Source organism: Gavia stellata, chromosome 5 (genome assembly GCF_030936135.1).
Source record: "Gavia stellata isolate bGavSte3 chromosome 5, bGavSte3.hap2, whole genome shotgun sequence".
Classification (NCBI taxonomy): Eukaryota; Metazoa; Chordata; class Aves; order Gaviiformes; family Gaviidae; genus Gavia; species Gavia stellata.
In genome coordinates this window covers 2,094,755-2,108,255 of record NC_082598.1, presented here as the reverse complement: position 1 = coordinate 2,108,255, position 13,501 = coordinate 2,094,755, and the positions used below count along the sequence as shown (strand labels likewise).

The 13,501-nt window shown below is 59.0% G+C and overlaps 2 protein-coding genes across 2 annotated transcripts; one reads left to right on the top strand and one right to left on the bottom strand.

The window, feature by feature from the left end:
- Positions 1 to 172: 172 nt before the first annotated feature.
- Positions 173 to 4,346, top strand: PRADC1 (protease associated domain containing 1). The gene is made up of 5 exons (XM_059817853.1): positions 173 to 296; positions 1,934 to 2,034; positions 2,828 to 2,937; positions 3,376 to 3,543; positions 3,813 to 4,346. Exons 1-5 carry the CDS (start codon positions 173 to 175, stop codon positions 3,931 to 3,933), a joined length of 624 nt encoding a protein of 207 aa, XP_059673836.1. The 3' UTR covers positions 3,934 to 4,346.
- Positions 4,347 to 4,736: 390 nt separating this feature from the next.
- SMYD5 (SMYD family member 5) lies at positions 4,737 to 12,924 on the bottom strand. Its single transcript, XM_059817794.1, has 13 exons — positions 12,829 to 12,924; positions 12,519 to 12,627; positions 11,671 to 11,810; positions 11,323 to 11,444; positions 10,533 to 10,602; positions 9,995 to 10,099; positions 9,452 to 9,514; positions 9,160 to 9,230; positions 8,744 to 8,850; positions 8,126 to 8,182; positions 7,159 to 7,253; positions 6,826 to 6,896; positions 4,737 to 6,217 (listed from the first exon to the last, which is right to left on the bottom strand). Exons 1-13 carry the CDS (start codon positions 12,922 to 12,924, stop codon positions 6,079 to 6,081), a joined length of 1,245 nt encoding a protein of 414 aa, XP_059673777.1. The 3' UTR covers positions 4,737 to 6,078.
- Between the last annotated feature and the right edge of the window lie 577 nt (positions 12,925 to 13,501).

The window sequence follows — 13,501 nt, the reverse complement described above, 5'->3', positions numbered from 1 at the left end:
GCTTTATTTGGCAGGGCCGGTGAGCGGACACCGACACCCCGCCGCCCCGGGAGCGGACACCGAGCTGACAGGGACCGAGGCCGCAGCCGCGACCCGGGGCCGCGCAGGCCTCCGCGCCTGCCCGCCCCGTCTCTCAGGAGATTGATGGCGGCGCCGGCCAATAGAAAGGCGCATGTCGTGGGCGCCTCCAATAGGCGCGGGGCGGGGGCGGGCGGGGCGGCTGGCGGCGCCGGGGACAGCCATGCTCCGCCGCTCGCTCTGGCTCTGCCTCTGCCTCTGCTCCTGCCCGGCCCGCGGTGAGTGCGAGCGGCCCGCCCGGCCCCGGCACCCCGCACCGCACCGCCCGGCTGCCTTTCCCCTCGGTGCACCCCGGCCCGGCTGCCTTTCCCCTCGGTGCACCCCGGCCCGGCTGCCTTTCCCCTCCTGCGTCCCAATCCGGGTGCATTTCCCTTTGATGCATCGCGATCCGGGTGCATTTCCCCTCGGTGCACCCCGACCTAATTGTATGTCCCCTCCTGCACCCCAAACTGGGTGCATTTTGCCTACGTGCGCCGCAATCCAGGTGCATTTCCCCTCCGTGCACCGCGATCTGGGTGCATTTTGCCTCCAGCACCCCAATCCGGCTGCATTTCCCGTCACTGCCCCCCAGCCCCATTGCATTTCCCCATCCAGCACCCCAGCCCCATTGCATTTCCCCATCCAGCACCCCAATCCAGCTGCATTTCCCGTCACTGCACCCCAGCCCCATTGCATTTCCCCATCCAGCACCCCAATCCAGCTGCGTTTCCCGTCACTGCACCCCAGCCCCATTGCATTTCCCCATCCAGCACCCCAATCCGGCTGCATTTCCCCTTCATGCCCCCCAGCCCCATTGCATTTCCCCATCCAGCACCCCAATCCGGCTGCATTTCCCGTCACTGCACCCCAGCCCCATTGCATTTCTCCACCCAGCACCCCAATCCGGCTGCATTTCCCGTCACTGCACCCCAGCCCCATTGCATTTCTCCACCCAGCACCCCAATCCGGCTGCATTTCCCGTCACTGCACCCCAGCCCCATTGCATTTCCCCATCCAGCACCCCAATCCGGCTGCATTTCCCCTTCATGCCCCCCAGCCCCATTGCATTTCCCCATCCAGCACCCCAGCCCCATTGCATTTCCCCATCCAGCACCCCAATCCGGCTGCATTTCCCGTCACTGCACCCCAGCCCCATTGCATTTCCCCATCCAGCACCCCAATCCGGCTGCATTTCCCCTTCATGCCCCCCAGCCCCATTGCATTTCCCCATCCAGCACCCCAGCCCCATTGCATTTCCCCATCCAGCACCCCAATCCGGCTGCATTTCCCGTCACTGCACCCCAGCCCCATTGCATTTCCCCACCCAGCACCCCAATCCGGCTGCGTTTCCCGTCACTGCACCCCAGCCCCATTGCATTTCCCCATCCAGCACCCCAATCCGGCTGCATTTCCCGTCACTGCACCCCAGCCCCATTGCATTTCCCCACCCAGCACCCCAATCTGGCTGCATTTCCCTTCATGCACCCCAGCCCCATTGCATTTCCCCACCCAGCACCCCATCCCAGGTGCATTTCTTTTCAGGGCACCTCAGTCCAAGCGCATTTCCCCTCTGTGCACCTCGATCTGGGTGCCTGTCACCCCTATCCCGTCCGTGGTCCGGCTGCATTTTCCCCTTCCCCCAGTGCACCCCAGTCCCAGACCTTTCTCCCATCTCCCATCTCCTCTCGCAGCACCCCAGGCTGAACCCGGCATTTTGGGTCCTCTGCCCCAGTCCCCAGCTGCGAGCTGGCGCTGCTGAAGGGTGCGTTCCCTTCAGCATCGTGCAGTTCAGGAGCAGTAGTTGCGTATTTTCCCTTTTTTCAGGAATTTTCCCTTTTGTTTTCTCTGCCTCTTACCTCTCTCCATGCACACCCAGGTTTACGCATCCATGAATATTTGTATTTCCAAGTGCTGAGCCCCGGAGACATCCGCTACATCTTCACCGCCACTCCGGCCAAGGATTTTGGTGGCGTGTTTGTAAGTATTAAGAACTGAACTTGTCTTGAGTCCCTCCATCCTAATGTTTCTCCTCTGCAGGGCCCGGTGATTTGAAGCCTTTTATAAAAATGGAGCTAATTAATTGCTCTTCTGTGAGTCTTGACTTAGGAAGGAGGCAGACGCTGGTCCCTGCCTTCGGCCTCAGCAGGCTTTCGGAGGGGGAGTTTGGTCCCACTCATGTTCGGGGAGCACATGCCCCACTCTTTCCTCCTCCAAGGGCTGAGACAGGCACAACCATGTCCCAGGAGGGCTGGCTGGGCTCCCATAGGGAACGGCAGAGAGAAACCAACTGGTCTGCAGATGTAAGGCCTTTCCCTGAATAAACCCGGGGTTGGGATGGGGGTGCAGGAGCTAGGAAACATGTGGGATATTGAGGAAAAGATGCTTTCTGGCTCTGCACATGTTCCCTGGGGAGCACTTGTATGTATGGACACGTGTCCGTACACGTGCGTGCTCCTGGAGACCCATTGACTCCCCGTGTCCTGTAAAGTTGTCAGTGCGTGGCCTTGCACAGCTCCCAGCATGGTGCTGTGCCTCAGTTTCCCCTCCCTGCAGTGACAGCAAGATCTAGGCAAGCTGTTGAGTGAGGTCGGGGTGGTTCTGCAGGGGCTGGAAAGGTGCAACCAGCATCCCTGCACCTGGGAGCCCCCAAAAGCACACCCTGCACGGGGATGAGCAGGGCACAGGGCAGCGGGGATGGACGCAGTGGGGCTGGGGATGGGAAGCAGCCCCGATCCCCCCTTGCTCACCCCTGCCTGTCTCCTTCTCGGAGAACACAAGGTACGACCAGATCCACCTGGTCCCAGCGGATCCCCCCGAAGCCTGCGGAGAGCTGAATAATGGCGTCTTCATCCAGGACCAGATTGCCTTGGTGGAGAGGGGGTACGTCTGGCGTCATGGGAGCTGTTTGGGGGGGCCCTCGGGCAGGAGGGGAGCTGCCCATGGCACAGAGGGTGACAGTGCCATGGCCACATTTTACCATCACCTCCAGCTTCTTCCTGTGACTTATCCCATGTGGATATATGAGGAAAATGTTGGGATGCTCTTACCCCAGAGCATTTTATGTTGTGTCTCTTAGAAAACAGCCTGCGCTAAGGTGGAAAAAGCCCTATTTTTATTTTTTGTTAGGAGAAAGGGGCCAAGTGTGGGCAGCCTGTGCCTAAAATACAGTCTCAAAGAGAAGCGGGGTTTGGGGGAGGCGCAGGGCCAGGGAGACTGCCCCTGGTTTGGGCATCTCCAGGCAAGCTCTGGCACTGGCAGGTTTCATACCTGCCAAGGATCTGCCTGCAGCCACCAAAGGTTTGTCACTCTCTGCCCCAGGGGTTGCTCGTTCCTGTCAAAGACGCGTGTGATCCAGGAGCACGGTGGACGGGCGGTGATCATCGCAGATAATGCCTACGATAACGACAGCTTCTACATCGAGATGATCCAGGACAGCACCAGGCGGACAGCCGACATCCCCGCGCTCTTCCTGCTGGGCAGGGACGGGTAGGTGCCTTGGCCAAGAGACGTCTCATCTTCCCAAGTGTAGAACATCTCATGGGAAGGGCCAAGTGACAACTTTGTCCCCACAGAACGGGGAGGTCCCAGTGACGAGCATGTCCCACCTGGGCTTGGTGACCCAGATTTTTAGTTGATTGTCATAATTAATCCACAGAGCTTCTCTTTGAGCTGGTTGGTGGTTTATTCTCATGTCTGGGCTCCACTCTCACAACTCCGGCAGCTCACGCACGTCTGTCACCTTTTTATCCCTCCAGGTACATGATCAGACGCTCCCTGGAGCAGCACGGGCTCCCCTGGGCCGTCATCTCCATTCCCGTCAACGTCACCAGCATCCCCACGTACGAAATGATGCAGCCCCCCTGGACCTTCTGGTAGCAGCGGGAGGCTGCGGCGGATCGAGGACTTCTCGGTGGATCCCAGGAGCTTGTCCCAGGGACCAGGTTTGAGGAAAGTGCTCCAGAAATCCCACCACCCAACCTCGCCGGATTCAGCAACAGGAAGATCTTTCTCCTGCCGCTGGCGTGTGGCTGAAGGGCAAAGACCAGTGCCCGCGGTGGAAACCTTGAACCCGGCACCGAGCGCCCTTTGTAGTGACTTTCTGGAAGGCAGGTGATGGCCCAGAGCAGGCCAGCACTTCCCCGAGAAGCATCTTCACGATGCATTAAGATGCCACCGGTAATTTGTGCTGCTGGTTTAGAGGCATGCAGGATTACGTGGATGAGGTCTGATAGGGATGGGAGGGAGAGTGAGGTACCGGCTTGGTCTGGGGCTCACCCAACATCTGTATATTTTTGTCTGAACTAATGAAGCCTGAACAAGTTTTAGAGAAAGGAGAGTTTCTCTTTTTTTCAGCAGCCAGGGGATGACGGAGCAAATCTCATCCCTCAACGATGGTTTTCCTCATGAACTTCCCGAGGTGCCTCCTGCAGCTGGGGCAGGGCTCACATCAGACCCCTGTGCAGTCATGCACCGGGGCAGAGACAGCCTCTGGCATCCATCCCCAAGGGCGGGCTGGTGGCAGACCCAGAGCCCAGACCTCAGTGGGCATCTATTCCCTCACCCCCAGACCTCCATGTCCCCACTGGGACCAGCCCCTGGATCGTAGCCCTTGTCTCTGTGCTCACCACCCTCCAGTTTACCGGTACAAACGACACAGCCCAGCTTCTCACCAGTCTTGGTTTATTATGAACACTGAAGGGGACACGGCCCCGGGACAGCTGGGGACAAGCAGCGAGGTGCAGGGCTGGGGGTGATGGTAGTGTCAGAGGTGCCACAATCCAGCTGCCACGGGCCTGAAGGAAGGGGCGGCAGGAAAACAGCTCCCCAAAATCCAAGAGGGGAGGAAAATACCCCCAGGCACATCCCCAACCTGCTGCCTGTCTGTTGCTTGGAGCTACCTTCTCCTTCTGGCCACGTGGTCCACAGATGGACGCTGCACACAGCGGTGTGGCCTCATCGGTGGCTGGCAGCATGGGATGGATGACAACGCTCAGCTGCTGGCGACGTCTCCACGTGGGGCCACTCGGTGCAGGGAAGCACACAAGCACCATGCTGCGTCCCTGGGCACAGTGGCTCCCGCTCGAGCGCATCCTCCTCACAAAGCAGCCCGCAGCTGGATGGCCTGGCGGGATGGCTCGCTCTCTGCAAAACCCGAAGTGTCTTTTGGGTTTTGGACAGTGACTTTGCATACGCAACACCGTAGCCCATGTCGGCTCTGGGCTAGCAGCAGCCTGGCCGTTCCCCCTCCCCGAACAGCTTGGCCATCACTGCACGGGGCTTTGCATCATGTAAAGGATGGGGCCAAAGTGGTAGGGAGGTGCCTGCCAGGGTTGGCCCCACTTTCCCAGCTGGACTCGGGCATCAGAGCCACCCGTAAGGTGACTCTGTCCCACCTGCAAAATCATTTTGCCCCTTGCTGCTCGCTGAGCCAAGGCGGGGAATGGAGTATATATAAGGACCCCAGCTCCTTAGTGTGTAGATAGTGCTACTATAGACATTAAATAGTACCCCTCGTGCACAAACACACGTACGCACACACACACACGTTCCCCTCGTCCCTGCAGGGTAGGAAAGGACATGCTCCTCCGCACCCACGGCCGGCACAGGCACGCAGAGCAGCCTCAGAGGTGGCCACAAGGCGACCACCATGATGTCCCCTACCCCAGCCCAGGGGCTGGCCAGAACCTGCTCTCCTCCAGCCTCCCCGGCAAGCACCAGTTGGCCCCTCCGGGGACCGGGACGTGGCAGGGGGCCACCAGCTCACAGCCTGTCCTCACAGGGAGGACGGGGAGGACCTGACACACACGCACACACACACACGCACAGCGCACAACAAGGACAGGCGGGAGCAGGGCCTGCCTCCGGCTCCCCCGCTGCTCCACTCCGCCAGAACTCCGCACCCGCCACCGGCACGTGGCCTCCCACCCGACCCCACAACACAACCCTGTTTCTAGTATTAAAGCTGCTGCCTTTCGGAGGAACCCCCCTGTCCCTTCCCTCTCCTCTCGCCCGGGGCCAAGATCAAACGTCAGTCATCTCATCCTCCAGCTCGGCATCATCCGTCTCCCCTTCACCCTCCTCCTCTTCGTCCGACGTCACATCAGCATCGTCAGCTTGCGCTAGGCACTTGGGACACGAGCAGGTAAACAAGTAGTTCTCCCTGGAAGAAGGGAAGGAGAAAGAGTGATGGCGTTGACACAGGCACAACCCCAACACTGCTGCTGGGCAGGGGCTTGGGGACAAAGCAGCCAGCAAGAGGCTAAATATGTTAAACACGGAGGAGTTTGCAGGTTCAATCATGCTGGGCTCAGGTGGGGTGGAGGTAGTCTGGGTGGAGAGGGGGATTTCTCAGCCCTGCAGGAGTGATGGGACATGGGGACGGTGACCATCAGCAGGAACCCCTACCCTTGAAGGGCGGAGAAGGAAAAGTAAGACCACTGGGGACAGCAATAGTTTGCAGGAGCCAACTGCAGAGCGGAGCAAGAGAGGGGGGCCCAAACCCTCGGTCCCTGGGGCTACAACCCACGAGAAGGGAGAGCAGGGAGCTCCAGCCTCACGCAGAGATGAGTCCCCCATGGTCTGATGGCAGCATGGACGAAGCCCAAAAGCGCCACATGCTACATGCACGCCAGCTTGCACACCAGCCCGTGCGCAGCCACGCACCAGGACATGCACCGGGCCCCAAGGTGGGGAAGCAGCCCAGACTGACTGGCTGGGGGGTGCAAAGGGGTGCTGTGTCCCCGCTGGGTTCCTCCAAGCAGCCTCTACCTGAGTATCTTGTTGCGGCTGTGTCTGCTCCGCTCCCTCTGACAACAGTCTAAATAACTGATGCAGATTTCCTGTGAGCAAAGAAAAACAGGTTGGGCTGAGAATCACTTCCCACGAACCCAAAGCAGCACGATTTGTACCAGTCCCTCTCAGAGTCAGGCAGAAACATGGGGTCCGGCAGCCACTACATGGGATGAAGCATGAATTCCTCCGCCAGGACAACGCAAGACACAGGAGGTACGGGGCTGGGGTCCGCAGGGGATGTAGGGGACACAGGGACCCTCTGCCAAGGTGCGATGCTGCCCCAGGTTCATCCGGGCCCCGCTGTCTCACCTCTCCTGCTTCGATGTCCTCCAGAGCTGTCAGATGCAGGAGGAAGTTGTTTTCCGGGAAGGATGTCTCGGCATTGGGGATGCAGCTGTGGTTACCTACGGGGAAGATGGGACACAGCTGCGAGGGCGTCTCCAGAGGAAGGGGAAGGCAGAGTCAGGGTCGGAGACCCCACACAGTCCACAAGGGTTTGTGCCTGCCCTTCTGTGTGGCCCAAGCATGTGGCAGCCAGTGCCTCCAACTGGGGGGGCCACGGCCTGGCTAAGGATAAGGCAGCACAATGCTGCGGCCACCCCATCTACCTTGGGGACACCAGCATGACACTCTCCACTCACACTAGGGACATGGGGGTCCAGCGGAGCAGGGTGCAGGGTCAGGGCTCTCCCTTAGACCCACAAAAACCACTCAGAGAGAGCGAGCTGTCCTGGATCAACCCCGGGGATGCACAGCACCATCTCTGCCTCCAGGTGCTGAGGGAAGGATGCACAGGGCAGCACTTTTTAGCTGCTTCGCAGCTCCCCCAGCAGCCAGTCCCCAGTCCCTCCTTGTCCCTGCCCTGCAGTTAATGCTTAGGAGTGAAAGAAGACAGCTCCGGGTGCTGGGACATCCTCTCCTACGTCCCCCATGGGCCAGCCAAGAAAGGCTCCCTCCTTTAATGGTTTGTTCAGCTCCGTTTTCCTCAGACAAGGTTGGAGACAGTCTCTTTGCTAACTGCATACGTGGCTGCTGGAGACTACATCACAGCCAAGTCCATTCAAGCCAGGACTGACCATTTCATAGCTAGGTGAGATGCCGGGAGACCCACAGAGAACATCCAGGCCCCAGGGCAGCACCCGTCCCATCCCATCCCATGGACAGGAAACACAAACCCCTTTCTCCAGAGGCTTTTAGGAAGAGGTTAGCCAGTCTAGCCCAGGACATATCCCTCCTCATTACTAGCAGTTTTCCTCCCAGTCCTTGTGTTACTTACAGCAGCTCTGGAGCACGTAGAGACCCGATCCCTCGCAGTTGAGGAACTCTCCTGACTCTGCAGCACAGAGAGGGGGTTAGGGCTTTGCATGAGCCGTTCTGGCTCTCCATACGCGCAGATCAGCACGAGCATGAAGTGACGTCCACCAACACTGAACGCACCCAGCCAGTGCTGCTTTAGGGGCCAGGTGTTGGAGAGCAGTTTCCAAAGCACCCTTCACTCCCCACTGAGAGGGGATGGAGGACATGAAGATTTTCACCCCCAGGCTGCCTGGCCTGTCCCTGTACTCACAGAGCTGCATCAATCAAAAAAGTGATAAACAGGTCTTCGAACATTCTGTGCAGATGGGACTTTTCTGCACAGGATCCCTCCAGATCAGCCCTCCAGCCACCCCGACCTGCCACAGTTCATCTGGGCCATGCTGCCCACAAACTTGGACCTGCCCTATCCATGTAGCGAGCCAAAGGCAGCAGGCATGGCTTGCAGGGACCAGGGGAAGTGGGATCTCCCAGTCCCCAGTGGGAACGTCTCCTATTCCCTGAATGCGGGGAAAAGTCTCCAGCAATCTCCTGAAAAGGGCACTGCTTGACGCTGCCCATGGCCACATCAGAGCCTCACCCTTCTCGATGTCCTTATAGAGCTGATCGATGAAGGCGTCCAGCTCCTCTCGCTGCAGCATGGGGAGATCCAGCGCATCGCAAGCGTGCACCCACTGGCTCAGAGAGCTGTCGGGAAGCAGAGGGACACCGTTACAGTCCCACAGTGCTGTTGGCACATGGTGGGACCTCACAGGGGGAATCTAAGGATTAAACTCAGTGGCTCTCAGTGGCTCTCAGTGGCCAAGGTCTGGCAGAAGGATGTGAAAGGGTTGGACGCAGCCAAGATGAAGGACTGCTTTTACATTTGCCTCTCCATCCCCCTCTCTTACATCTAAACCCAGACGTTACCCAGGCCAGCGTGGATTTACAGACTGTACATCCCCTCCATGCCACATCCCTGCTGCCCTGCAAGGAGCACCCAGAAAGCCCCATTACCTTGTTCCTATGCCTTGGCCATTGGTCCCAACGAGGGCAAAGAGGGATCGAAAGCCTTCTGGAGTGAACCACTGCAGAAGGGAGATGAGAAAGCAGCTGAGCCCAGGCCAGCCTGCGGCAGCATCCCGCTCTGCAAGTGCCTCAAATCCCACAGGAGCTTTGGGGGAAGCAAGGAATGGGTAGAGTCCCAGGGGAAGCCCTGGCCTTCGGGGCAGACATGACCCAGGGGGGCTGGCGCCAAGCACAGGGTTGCACCACGCTCCTGGGCTAGTCGGGAAGTGGCTCAACTCACCCTGCTGAGATGTTCGTCGTAAAGGGCTTCAGTGAAGAGCAACCGCAGCAGCTCCAGCTGGCCCTGGCAGGACATGGCAACACCATCAGGGTGGGGAGACGCCGCTGGGAGTCAGACCCAAGCTGACAGCCGAGCCCAGCACGGGATAGAAGGCTCAGGAGTCAGGCTCCTCGTCCTTTTCTGCAAGGCTGGAGGCTGCTGCCCTCAGAGCAGCAAAAGCCACTCATTTTAGCAGCAAAAGCCACCTACTCAGCAGTTACATATCACCCTGTCCCATCCCACGGCGGAGCATCTCCACCACAGGAATGAGCAGTGTGTCCCACTGAAGCACCACAAGCCCAAAGCCCTCTAAACAACCCGTTTCCTCTCTGTCAGGTCAGCCAGCCCCTAACAGGGGACTTCGTGCTCCCACTTTGAGCCTGGGATTTCCAGCGTCTCCCATCCCAGCTGCAATGGGGCCTCTGCACCCGTGGGCTCGCAGGCACAGACAGGGAGAGGGCAGGCTCGGGGATTCAACACATCCAAGTACCGCCAGGCTCTTACCTGAAATTTGTCCCCCAGCAGCTTGTGCACAATCTCCTCTTCTTCGTTTGCTGTCTTACTGCAGAACTGGGAGAAGGCCTTGATCCACCACTCCTTGTCTTTAGCCTGACAAAGGAATCAAGCAAAGGCATTGCACCAACACCGCTTCCCTCCCTAGCCAGGAGAGAGGGAGGAAAGGACAAGCCCCGCTGAGCTCAGAGGTATCCAGCCTGCTATCAAGAACCACCAGAAGCAGTGGCATGGTGGTAGTTTATTGTCAGAATAAACGCTGAGAAAGCCAGGCCAACGAAACAGAGCCAAAGGAAAGGTTCAGTTCTGACTAACTATTTTGGTACAGAAAAAAAGACCGGCTTGGCTCAGGACATAGGAACCTCCTTTTCTGCCTGCTGTCTCCACAACCAGAAACCGCTAGATTTTGAAATCTGTTCAAGCAGGACCCAGACAGTTGCTGGAGGAGAGATCAGTCCTTGGCAATAGCAGCCACAATGGGAAAAGGAAACCACACACCAGAAGCTGTGGCTCCAAATTGCAGACATACCTGTTTGATGGTGGCAACCATCCGAGCCATCAACATAATGCTGGAAGTCTCTGGTGGGTAATGCATGTTTCTGGGGGATAAGAGTGAAGAAAAGAAATGAGCAGATCAGTGCTGGTATGGAAATAAAAAGCTAGAGGTAGGCAGTGGCAGCTGCCATCCATGTGGTCAGGCCCACACTCATCCGTCACATCAAAGTGGCCAGTGCAGCATCGCTGCATAGGGATCCAGCGCCGCTCGGGGCGAGGAGAAGCCTGCACCCACCTGCCTGCTCTGAGCACACAAATAACGCCCTACCATCCTGCTAAACTAGAGCCTGGGTCCCATACAAAGCCCAGGACTGCAGCGAGTTCTGTGGTTTGTGACAAGCTTTGGGTCAGGGATGTCGCTTCTCCCCTCTGTGCCCATTTTGTCATCTGCAAGCAAGGATGGCAATTTATGTACTCGCGGGGGTGCTACAAGGAGGATCTCCCAAAGGCTGTAGATATGTGGGAGCACTATAAAATTGCAGGAGTGAGGGATGCACAGCTCAGTGCCTTGTAGCTCTTTACTGGGAGAAAAATAGGAACTGCTCAGCTGTGTATCTAAACTCTTGCACTGCCAACACAAATTCACCTGCTGCCCAATCAGCAGGTAGAGCTGGGCAGTGTCCCACGGCCACCACCACCCTCCAGCCACCCCATGCAGGGATGCAAAGCAAGGACAGTCCTCAGCCCTGGTCCCAGGCAGCGTCACCCAGCCCAGGAGAGCCACCTCCTCTGCCCATGGAGCAACAGGCAGGTCGGTCCCCTACCTCCATGCCTCCTGCAGCTTGTTGAGGGGGTGCGTGGGGTCATCACGGGACGGGCCAAGGCAGAGGACCTGGTGGTACTGCTCCAAAGCGGCCTGCCTGCATTCAGCGCTGCAGTACGTCACCTAGAGCGAGGGGCACAGCGCCCAGCATTGGCTATGGCACCAGGAAAAGGGGGTCCTAGGCCCAGCTGTGCCCCCTCCCTGACCATCTGAGCCCCAGCTCTTTAGCCATCGTGATGCAGAAGGGAAAAGCAGACACCCATCTCTGGGCAGCGCAAGTGCCTGGCTAGATGCTGTAAAGGAGTCAGCGACCCCAACAAGACCATAGTCCCTCCCGGCAGCCCCATACCTGGCACCGGGGACACTGCTGGTGCAGGTCTTTCCGGATGCTGCACTGCTCCGGGTGAGGCAGCACCAGCGAGCTCTTCCCCAGCAGCCGCTGGGCGTTTTCCTCCGCCGTCTCCAAAGCCCGTAGGCAGTGATCGCAGGCTGTGGGGAAACAAGACAGATGGATGCCACAGTGAGACCACAGCCTTCAAAAAGGAAAGGGGCCAGAGCCCGGGGCAAGACAGCGCGACTGGTACCAACACCATCAGACAGAACCATCTCCGAGCTGGAGGCACCAGTCTCTTACCGCTCCCTCCAAAGGGAAGACCATTTCTGCTGCAATTTAACCACCCTCAGCCCTCATCTGCTGCCCTATAATGCTGGGAAGTGTTTACAGGCCATACAATGGCAAGTGTCCCCATGTCGCTGAGCTGTGATGGAGCTCAGCGCACAGCAGAGTCTAGGGAGGATGAAAAAGTTTAAAATCCTGCTCTTACAACCCTCATTTTTTATTCTGGTGCTTCCGGAGAATGTTGGCACCTTTGTGGGCTGTACTCTACGGTGGTGTGATGGGGATTAGCACCCACGCCTCTAAAAAATGGGGGTTCCCACAAAGATGGTGCCCGATGGTGGCACGTGGTGCTTTCCTCCAGGGTTGATGGAAGTCACCGTCCCTCAAACGACCCCAACGTTTTCCACTTGCCAACAGTTTTTTTAGTGCAGAGGCAAAAACGGCAGCAGGGCCGTTTTCCTGGTGGTGCTAAGACAAACCCAAACCCTTTCCTTAAAAACCGGGCGGCTCTTTTGGGACCCCGCAGTCACCGCGCCGGGGCAGGCGACAGGGACGTGCCACCACCGCCGGCCGCTCACCTCGGTAGTTGTACAGGGCGTTCCAGAGGAACTGGGACGACACCACCGGCCTCTCCACGAAGACGGTTTCCCCTTTGCGGATGTTCTTGGTGGCGAACAAGCCTTTCCCCTGCCGAGGGAGAGGCGCGGGTCAGGGGACGCACCCGAAGCCGAAACCCACCCGGGGGTTGAAGGTATCCCGCCCCCGCCCAGCCTGAGGGGAGGCTGTCGGGTTTTTACCCCATTTCCCCCACAAAATTGGTTCTGCCGCAGCGTGAGGGAAGGGAGGGACCCCCGCGGCGGGGGGACCGGCCGAGGCCGCCGGGCTCACCTTGGCGCTGCTGATGAACCGCGCCTCCGCCGCAGCCCCGGCCCCGCCGCGGCCCCCCGGCACGGCGCCGCACACGTCCCCCGCCGCGGCGGCCATCTTCGGGCGGCGACTTCCCCACTCTGACCCGCCGGGGGCGGGCAGCGCCTCTGCCTCTTCCTCTTCCTCTTCCTCTTCCTCCTCCTCCTCCTCCTCCTCCTCCTCCTCCTCCGCCCCCCTCACCCGCCGCCCCGCACGAAGATGGCTGCCGGCCCCCCGCGGGGGTCCGCGCCCGCCCTCGCCCCCCTCAGCCCCGGGGCGGGGGGGGGCCGGCCGCCATTTTAGCCCTCCCCTCAGCCCACCGCCACCCTCCAAAAACACCTCCAAAAAGCCCCAAAACGGGGCTGGGGCGCTTCCACAGCCACGCAAAAAACAGGAGTTTTGCTGCCTCTCCTCTCTTAATTATTACTATTTTTTAACCGTACAGCCAGGCCATTCATCAGCCTTCATATCCCCGTCAGGCGGGAATGCAAGGTACCCCCTCACAGGGCGAGGAGATGGTCTCAAGCTGCCCCTGCACACCCAGAACTGGCCCAACTTTCCCCAAAAAATCCTTCAAAACATGCTAACGTGGCTCCTGCGTCCTCGCTACCTCCCGCTAGGCTGCCTAAAATCCATGACAAGGCGGGTTTAGTTG